The sequence below is a fragment of the Haliaeetus albicilla genome, chromosome 19 (assembly GCF_947461875.1).
Source record: "Haliaeetus albicilla chromosome 19, bHalAlb1.1, whole genome shotgun sequence".
Lineage (NCBI taxonomy): Eukaryota > Metazoa > Chordata > Aves > Accipitriformes > Accipitridae > Haliaeetus > Haliaeetus albicilla.
In genome coordinates, this window is record NC_091501.1 from 21,226,054 (window position 1) to 21,236,089 (window position 10,036).

Consider the following 10,036-nt stretch of genomic DNA (forward strand, 5'->3'; position numbering starts at 1 on the left):
CTATGAACACGTCTTCAACTTGGTAAAGACTGTGTCCACAAGATCAGGTGCTAATTTGTCCCCTACAGAAGACATCTATCTACAGGCTGTATAACTTTGCTCATGCTTGATGTTTTTTTCTGGTCAGCTCTCAGTCCAGTCACCAACTAGCCATACCTGGCCATATTATGGGCAGTAAAAGGCCTGAAAAAAACAGAAGACTGTGGGACTGCTGAGGTGCCTCCAGCAGAGGGCGGCTGGCTGGGGAGGGAGCGTATTGCAGGTCTGATCTGGGAGGAAATGCTGGGTGGATGAAAAGTATTCCAGTAGTGAGAGCTGTGGTGCTCCTCCCTGAGGTGTGCGAAGAAACAGATGGTGACCGATGTGGATGCCAATACACCATCTAAAATGCCACAGCCTCAACCTACATGAATGAGAAATTATGTCTGAGGGACAATACGGTGTGGAAATGAACTGTGATTTCCAGTAGCTGTATGCTGGAAAAACATTGCAGAGGTGAAGTGCCTTGGAGGCTCCTTTCCTGGCTGGGTGGGATGTCCACACACTGATCAGTACTGACTCCGAGCTGCCACGGCTCTCAAAATAGTTAATAGGAGTTGAGTGGACTTCCTATTTCTGCATGGGGAGTGTCTTGCTGCACACCCAGAATTGCAGCTCACACTTGAAAATGTTGGCCAGCGAGTCTTCTGGTTTCATTTTAGGCTTTTATTGTCTAGTTTCAACCTCCCCTAGGGCACAAAACCTGGCCCCACAGCTACTGAAGCTCCCTCCTTTCTGGGCAGGAGGCACGACAGGGCCTGGGCCTGCACACGATCCACTTAGAAGACCTGCTGGCTTCAAGTGAGGTTTCCAAGCTAAGCTACATGGGCTGTCCACAACTCACTTCAATACTCGCAGTCAAGCTTTCCAATAACTGGCCAATTCTGCTGTTAGGACATAGGCTTTACCACTTAAATGGTGATGGTTTTCAAGTTCCTACCCACATCTGGAAGGACAAATAAACCATTTCACAGGGGAGGACACAGAGCAGCTCAGTGTAGTGCAGCTCTAAGAGCCAAGAGACTTGCTCGCCGAAGCCCTCATGAAATGTGCAGATCATTGCGGTGCCAGTGAGAACACAGTTGCACAAACAGCTTTGCAGGCTGTCTGCTCCCACCTGAGCAAGGCTAAACCCAGGTCTCCATTTAGTGGATCACCTAAATTAGCTCTGCAGGGACTGAGGGAGGTCAAATCGCTCTTTGGCAATGTCACTGCAGTCCTGGCTCTTCCCAGCTAGCAATGGATGAGGTGTGAGTCTGGGGAATGTGTCTTCAGAAGATCAGCCTAATTCTCCTTGGAAATGAAAAAGTAAGGATAGTCTTATCTCTAGACACAGGGCTGGAAGGAAGAGAGATGTAAAGAGGGAAGAAGAGAGAGATCTGTTGTAAGGGAGAGAGTTGGAAATCAACAAGTGTTGGTGAAGTCTTCTGATTGCTGATGACTTTCACTTCAAAGTCCCAGAGTTTTAAAGGCATCTCGTAAATCATCTACTTCGTACAGTGGCTGCAGGACAAAATACAAATGGTAGGTCAGTTGTCAAGTGAGCAGGAACCTATGAAGGTGGGGAAGGAGGAAGGAATGGCAGGAAATGGGATGAGAGGTGGAAGAAGGGGAAGCGAATGAGGAGAGGAGACATGAAGGAGGTTGGGGGACAGAGGCACGAGGGCCGTGGAAGGTGAAGACACAGGAATGAATGAAATGGCAGATGGCAGAGATGGGCAGCAAGAGCAGAAAGGAACTATAGTGAGGAAGAGAGGAAGAAGCGAGGGTAGGAGGCACTGGAAGTGAAGGAGAATCGGGCCTCACCAGGAGGATCCGTCGAAGTTTCCTGGACAGATGGACAGCGTTTTCATGCAGCCCTTCCCAGGCTTTGAATGTCTTTTCCCTGTTCTCCACAAACGTGTTCCAGCAGTAGAAGTAATCTGTGCGAGGCACAGGGGAGTTACAGAGTGCTCAGGACTGCCCCAGAGGGGACACTGACCTCTCCTAGGATCACCACATCATCGCATCCCACCACCGTCTGCTCTGGCTCCTTGTCCTAGCTCCTCCCGCCCTCCTGGGTCTCCCTAACCCCCCATAGCTTTCCATCACCTCTCTCCCGCCTGCACATCTCACCTTTGAAGGTCATGATGGCAATCTGGGCCCCGGCCCTGTGCAGGCGCCTCAGCCCCTCCGGCTCTGCCTTGCGGTCCTCACAGAAGTAGAGGCGGGCGGTGAAGATGCGGAGGGTCAGGTTGGGGTAGGCGCGCAGAAAGTCGGCCACGTGCCGGGCGCAGTCGTAGCAGGGGCTCCAGGAGGTGAACCAGGTGATACGGTAGCAGCGGCCCGGGTCCAGGTCCCAGGCTGAGATGTAGCGCAGGAAGAGCACCTCCACGTGACAGCCCATCTTGGTGAAAGAGGGAGAGGGGCAAGGCGTGAGGTGAGGAGGGGGGAGCGGGGCGTACGAGGGGCGAGGAGGGAGGTGTGGGCTGGATGGGGTGTGAGGGGGGGAGAAACAAGGCGAGGGTAGGTCCCAGGGTCAGCGCGCCGAGGGAGAAGGCGCAGCGGTACGGAGGCAGAAGACTGGCTAGGAAAGCACAGGAGCACACCGGGACGTACAAGAGGAACGGGTGGGAGCTAGGTGGAAGAGTAGGTAGACTGGTAAAGCAGCAGAGAGTATGGGTGTCTGGCTGGTAACGCACTTGTGGGTAGCATAAAGTACAGGTTTACTTGGAGGTTGCACCCCCCAACCAGTATGCACCAGTGCAGCGTCCGTGCTCGTGGACACGTGTGCCAGTGCCTGCGTTGCTGTCGCAGCCCTCCTTTCCCTGCTGCCCAAGGTGATCTGGAGCTGCAGGCACCTCAGCATGGATGTAAGAACAGGATGCCAAGGCGTTCCCGTACCTTATTGCGCAGGTATCCGAAGTCCAGGGAGCATGATGTAGCGCTGTCACGGCGCTTTACAACATAGCAGAGGTAGGTTTCACGCCGGCCCTTGGCCCAGCGCAGGTTCTTGAAGTTGTAGAGGAAGAGTTTCCTCTTCATCAGGAGGCTGCAGGAGAAGACAAGAGAGAGTTTACATTAGCCCCACCCTGGAGCCAGCAGTTGGCCATGTCTTTGTTGAGGGCTCAGCACCAAAAATATCCTCCTCGTGTCCAGGCCTCTCAGTACAAGACGAGCATCGGTAATTTGCATGCAATGTGTTAGGGAAAGGGTGCAGACTTGACTGTGGGGATGAAGCAAGTGACCTTGTGAGTGGAAACAGTAAATGAATTAGTAGTGATTAGTCAAACAGCAACTATGCCTGGGTAGAGTGCGAAAATGTCTGCAGATATCCAAAAGATGGACACCAGTGAGGGAGAAGGATGAAGGCATCTGAGAAGAACTGGGAAGATGAGAGGGTTTGACGTTCAGTCATCAAGAAATATTATTTTTGTTGTATGAAACCCTGAAAAGCCACTGGGGCAAGGGATGGACCAAGTTAGAGCCTCTTTAGAGAAGACTGGACAGAGTTTGTTCCCAGCATTGCCCAAAAGAAGAGCACGGTTGAAAGTGTGCAGGGCTGGGGGCTCGGGTAAGGTGCCATACACTAGCTGACCTAATACGTAATGGGGTAGACATGCCGACAGCTCTGCAAGCACAAGTACCATTCCCACATTAGACAGGCCTGCTCCCATGCCCAGAGATCCTGCTGGGGAGGCAGCAGGAGCACGGGGAGGGTAAAGTAGTCATGAGTCGTATCTAACAGCCTCGCTGCCAAGTGGAGGTACACAGGCAGCTGAGAACAGCTGTGTTCATTGAGGTGAGATACTCACCTCCCCCACAGCAATGCAAAACAGAAGCGAACGGGTTAAAAATAATCACATCCTTTGTCATCTTTTCCCTCTGATAGGCTGACGTTCAGCAGGGAGATGGGGACAGTTTTAAGTGATACTGAGCTGGGTTTTTTGGGGGGTCTCCATGAGGTGTAGGAATTTAAATCCATTTTAAATCTGAGAGTCTGAGAAAGGAAAAGTTTTTTTATACAAACACCCTTCAACTGTTTGCTAATGTCACCATAAAGTCTGAGCACTGCAGAGCACTTAATCTCCAGCTGACAGTGGCATCCTCTCTGCTCCTCCAGGAGCTTCTGCCCATCGTGCACCCTCACACATGGCTGCTGCACCACAGGTACTCAGGACTCATTCATACAGTCATGCACATCCTCTTGCCTTTTGCTACCCAGTGCACGTGCTTTGCTCTCCTGTAGCACTCCCTATTGCACCTCAATGCTGCATCATTGCCAGAGAGGCACGCTCTTCCCTCAAGCACCCGTGCTACTCTGATTGTCCTACAGATAGGCAAGCCACCTGCACACATCCTCTTTCCTGCTGTGTCACCCTCAGCCTGCGGTGCAAAAAAAAATACCTGTCCTGCTCACACAGAAAGAGTGAGCACACACATGCTCAGTTATGCCATGCTTCATACAGACATGCTCCTAGAGAAGTAGATCCCATGGGAGTTATGGCACGTCTCCTGCTAGGAGAAAGTCCCTAGAGAAGACAAGGCTCTGCAGAGTCCTGCACACACTCAGAGGGCAAAGCATTCCTACTGAGCATTTTATTCAGCCCAGCAACAGCCTCAGGCAGTTCTTGGAGGCCTGTCCTGGAAGCGCTGCCACAGTCCCCCACCGCTGGGCTTGTAGGTTGTGTCAGGAGAAGAGCACAAACCGATCCCACTGCATTTCATCGCCCCTTTCTCTGGCAGTTCCTGCTGGGTGCGTGTTTCCCATATCCACTGTAGGTTCTTCAACATCAGTTTTGATTTATTTCTCACACTTAGAGCCGCCCCACTTCTTACCACCTTAAATTCACCCTATTTCCTTGCCTTTGTACAAACACTTCTGAACATATATATTCCCTAACACACGCAACACAAATGTGAAGTTGGTCCCTTCACAAAACTGTCATCCAGGGGTTCACCTCAGGCTTCCCCCTGTTAGATGTGTGTTATTGCAGGGATGTGGGGAAGACTCTTCCCCCCTAACAGAGGTGCTGGAGAGTGGACACCCCTTCTATGTGTGACACATCCTCAGGTTGTCCAGAGAGGATAGCCCAGACGATCGCGCGGGAAATGAGCAGGTACGATAGGCCAGAGGCTTGGAAAGCTCTTACCTGGGCTGTGCCACAACAGCAGAAAACAGAGCAGAGGAATTGTGAAAAATGCAGTTGCTTGTTGAAGAACCATATAAGCCAGGTGAAAAACAGTGACAATTATTTTGATGCTTCATCAAAGCCCACATGGAAAAATGCTTTTCAACACATCAGAAACTTTAGGGAAAACAGACTTTCCCTTTTCTTTTTTTGTGAATTTTGGGGCAAAAATGCTTGCTTTCAAAATGTTTCTGATTCTTCTTCTAACTGTCCCTTTTCTCACTTCTTCCCATTTTTCTGTATTAAATGGTTTTGCCCCTGTGGAGCAGCACGTGGATGCAAATAAGGGTGAAGAACAAGGAATGACCCCAAAACCCAGAAAAATAAAATTATGATCACTGGGGTTATTTTTCAGAACAAAGTGAAGACAATTTTGAATCACAGTTCCTGTTTTCCCTTCTCTCTGGATTTCACCGTCCCAGGGTTTTTTTTGCGAGGGAGGATTTCAGAACGTGGCTGGTATAAAGAGAAGAATAATGAATAAACAGATGTTGCGGGGAGCAACTGAGCAGATGTGCAGTTAGGTACAAACTGCTGGATACATCTGCAACTCCTATAGCCATAGCATAGCTCAAGGGAAAGCAGCAAGGCCACAGGAGCTGTGATTATACTCGGGCACTGAAGAAGTAGATTGAACAGAGACCTTCTCCTCAAATAAAGATTCATGGAGCCAATCCTCAAGTCAGAGTGAAGGCCCCTGAGTGTGAGAATGATATGCAGTTGTGAGGAGTGATTAGTGATAATTAGCTCGTGGAGTAATTGCAGTGCAAGTAGAGGAATCCAATGCTGGAACAGTCTGCGCTTATGAGCACAAGGGTGTGAGCAGCAGAAACACAGTAAGACAGAAATCTGGTGCAACAGAAAGAGTAAGTGGATGAGGAGGGAAGAGTGGGCAGGGATTGAGGTGCTTAAGCGGCGGATAGCATCTGAATGTTCGTCTTTCTGTTATGTTTTTTTGTTTCTAGAAAAGAAAAACTATGAAAAGGAACAGAGAATAGTCACGAGAAAGAGAAATGACAGAAAGGGAAAAGAGTACAGGGTGGCAGATAGTCAAAGAGAAAGAATGACGGAGACACAGAGATGCAAGGTGCAAGAGCAGGATGGGGTGGGGAGTTAGATGACTGAGTCAGATGGAGAAAGGGAAAGGGACGGTGAGCACCAAACAGAGAGCAGGTTAATTCTAAGAGAAAGACCCTTGTTTCTTAGACGAGCAAGAAACCGGAGGCACTCATTTTACCTGTCCATGACTGCCAGGGTGTCTCTCAGGTGATGGGATTGCAGGGAGGTTGTCTTGCAGGCTCCGTCTGTGCAGCCCTCTGACTTGATGTGCAGAAAGGTGGACTGCCCCGTGTGTCCCCTCCCCATTCACCCCTATCTACCCCGGCTGGCTTTCGTCGGGGTGTGGTTGAGGGAGGAGTTAGAAAGGTCTCAGGAGCTGGAGAACGAAGGGTTGAGATGCGAAGGGGCATCAGTTCTGAAAGATGCTCAGCACCCATTGGTCGCCTCCCCCCGCTGCAGTCCCCATTGGGCCCTCCCCGCCTGCAAAATTATTCTGAATTAATATCAATAACATAATGAGGCAGGAAGCATTGTCTAGTGGTTAGAGGGGGGCCTGAGAGCTTGTGTACCACTAACGTGAATGTGGGCAAAACCACACTATCCCTCCGGGCCTCGGGTCACGCAGCTGTGCCGTGAAGATGGTGACCGTGCCTTGCCCCGGCGCAGAGGGAGCTCAGGAAACACCGAATTGTTGGCAGGCTTCCCCCCCGCTCCTCCGCATCCTCCTTCTTGGCAGCACGGGGCAACACCGAAGCCGAAGAGGGGAGTGAGAGGGACCCAGCTGGGGAGAGAGCCCGGGGTTTGACGGGGAGCACCTGGCCCCGCGTTGGCACCTGAACACGGCCGCGGGCGCCTGAGCCGCGTCAACACGCCGGGAGCGGTGGCAGACCTGCGTTTGCAAAGCTGTACACAAAGCACGGGTGGGGAATGACTCGGGGCCAGATCCTGCCGTCCCAGGCGGCACCGGTGCCGCGATCCGCCGGCGGCAGGGTGGCTGCCGGGACCCCTCTGCCCGACGGCTGCGCCCAGCCGGCGTGCCGTTGCATGCCGTCATGCCCGGGTTCACCCTCAGGATGCGCGGTCTCCGCCTGGCCAGCACGGCTCCCTGCCTGCCGGGCTCTGCTCCACCGCGGCCCCACAGCACCTGCCCAGGCACCCGTCCCCTCCGCAGGGCTCAAGGGCACGGCACGGGGCAGACGCTTCGGCTGGGAAGGGTGCTGAGCAGGCAGCCGGGGGATACTCTGCTCCGTTTCTTCCTCAAGCGGGGCACGGTCAGTGCTACGGCTGAGAAAAGGGCTTTTGTTTACCTCACGCTAGGGTAGTTCTTCGTTTTTTCTCCGCTTGATTTACTTTCCTTATTAATTTTACTGGCTTTCAGCACGCTAGGACTGTGTGAAACCAGTATATGCAAAAACATGAAAAGGAGAGATGAGTTGCCAGAACAGAGCAGACGACTCTCTAGCCCAGCACTTTGAGAGTTTTTGTCTTTGAGAGCGGCTGGCATGGCACACTTCAGGAAAAGAAGCACTCCTGGGACGTCCAGGGCTGGGCTGTCCTGCTCCCTGGGGACATGTCTGGGTAGGGCACACACTCAACCAGTCCACATTTGGGCAGCTGCATTGATCTCCAGAGTTGTGGCAATTACCCTCTTTGAGGATCTGGCTCCTAGCTTTTGACCAAAGCTAGAAGAGGCTGCAATCCTTGCCAATCCCTGTCCTACCTAACAGAGTCAAAGAGGAGACTCCTGCTGATGACACAGCTGTCCCCCATCAGCCTTTGCCCTAGCAGCACCTTGTGACAAATCTCCTAGGTCAGACCAAGAGGCGTTTTGTCCCCCTTTCATACTAGTTTTTTCTTTTAATAATGCAAGGAGGATGTTTGTTACACAGGACATAAAAAAAAGAAAAAAATAGCAACACGCCCCGGGAAATCTGCTTCTTAGAGATCACAACTGTTTGTGTTTCATCAGATAAATTAAGGTAGTTTCAGCTTTATTCTTGTTCTGGCTCCTAATTTCCATAGCCAAAAGCTTGCAGAAAATTTTACATAACATTTTCTGCTCTGAAAGGAGTCAAGAAATATCTTCATGGCCAGCCTGTTCTTCCCCATAAATTAAATTTGTGTGTAATGATTTTCACAATGGTTTAACCTGTCAAGTCTCATAAAATGTTTAACTAGATCCTTTCTCTGGTCCTGCCTGTAAGTGGAATTCATTCCTCCATGTTTAAAATGTCAGCTCTTTTCCTTATATGTTGAAAGCCTCTTTGCTCTCCACAGAGATAAAAAAGAAAGAATGAATGAATGAACAGATGAACTATATTTATGTGACTCTTCGGCAGGGCTCTCAGGTCTACATACTGATGTAGGCTTTCTAACACCCTTCATTTACACCGGTAACTTCCCTCACACCGCAGGTGCGACTGCACAAAGTCAGTGGCAGTGATTCTCTGCCTCTAGCTCTAATCCCCAGAGCAGAAACGTCTTGGTGTGGATGTGTGTTGAGTGTCTGATAGCAAGTCTAGGGTGACATCTCGAGAGGGACCCTCAGCTCCTCTGCAGTTCTGCCTAAAGCAGGAGCTGCAGTCTCTTGCCAAGGCAAGATCTTGCTCATTAGCAGATGTCACCTCTGCTCTGGTTAAAAAGAAAATAGTTTGGAAAACCACGGAAAGGTGGTTGATGCCTGATCTAGCTGCTAGTCCAGCTTCCTCCCTGGCTGTAAATTGCCAAATCTCTAACGTATGGTGGGGACCCTTTTGGCTGGGAGCTAATACACCTGAGGAGAGATGCTGAACACTCTGGCTTTCCTTCCTTTCTTCTCAATGCAAACTTACTTGGAGAAGGGACTGGGGATGGGAGAGAAAAACAATTTTACTGAAGATGACTCCATCTGTTTCTGATCAAAGCCCAGGTCAAAGTTACAGGCTAGTGGGGAAGGCTAGGAAGGGTCCCTGTGCTGGTGGTTTTGGAGTGTTATCTAGCAAGAGACACTGCTCCAGCTTATCAGGATCACAGAAGGATGTTCCAGCATCCCTTCAGGTTTCTTGTGCTCGGGGCTCTATTCCATGTCTTGAAGTGAGAACAACAAATAACAGCAGGCTGAAGAGCCGCGTAGGGGAGGAAGAGGAATATCACCATTACTGTTACTAAAGATTCAGAAAGCAAGCTGATAAGAAATCAGAGAGCAAAAATGTGGTGAATAATTAAAAGTAATTACCTAGCCCCAAAGCAGAGGAGAGGTTGCTTGTTTAGTCAACAGGAAGTCATGTGTTCGTGTGTACTGATATAAATACATATTTATTTTTTCCATTCACCCTTTGCTCAGAAATCGCATTTTGAAACAAGCGCCAACATCACCAGTTGGTTGGTTCTTGTGCTGAACACAAGAAACGCAGACACCTGCTTCCCCTCGCCTCAAGCAAAAACCTCAAGCAGAAAAACTTTCTCTGCTCAACAAGTGCTGATGTACCACGGACACTGACTTGCACAGAGACCTCGAGCAGGGGAACGGTAGAGCTCCTTGCAGTTAGACACAGGCAAATAAATAAGCCGATGCGCTTATTTATTATAAGCACATATAATGTGTTATGCTTATTTAATATAAACATATATTAAGCATAAGCATATATTAAAGCATTTATTTATTATAAGCACGTTACATTATAATCTGTGTTCATTCCACAAAGATTCATCACCCTATTTTGAATGACAGACCCAACACATAGGTAGCGCACTCGCTCAGGCACCTCTGCCAGGCAGACCACTCTCAT

The 10,036-nt window shown here is 50.1% G+C and overlaps 1 protein-coding gene across 1 annotated transcript; it reads right to left on the minus strand.

Moving 5' to 3' along the window:
• Positions 1 to 1,488: 1,488 nt before the first annotated feature.
• AICDA (activation induced cytidine deaminase) lies at positions 1,489 to 8,432 on the minus strand. The gene is made up of 5 exons (XM_069807028.1): positions 8,419 to 8,432; positions 2,923 to 3,070; positions 2,155 to 2,425; positions 1,846 to 1,961; positions 1,489 to 1,542 (listed from the first exon to the last, which is right to left on the minus strand). The coding sequence occupies exons 1-5, from the start codon at positions 8,430 to 8,432 to the stop codon at positions 1,489 to 1,491; spliced, it is 603 nt and encodes a 200-aa protein (XP_069663129.1).
• Positions 8,433 to 10,036: the final 1,604 nt, after the last annotated feature.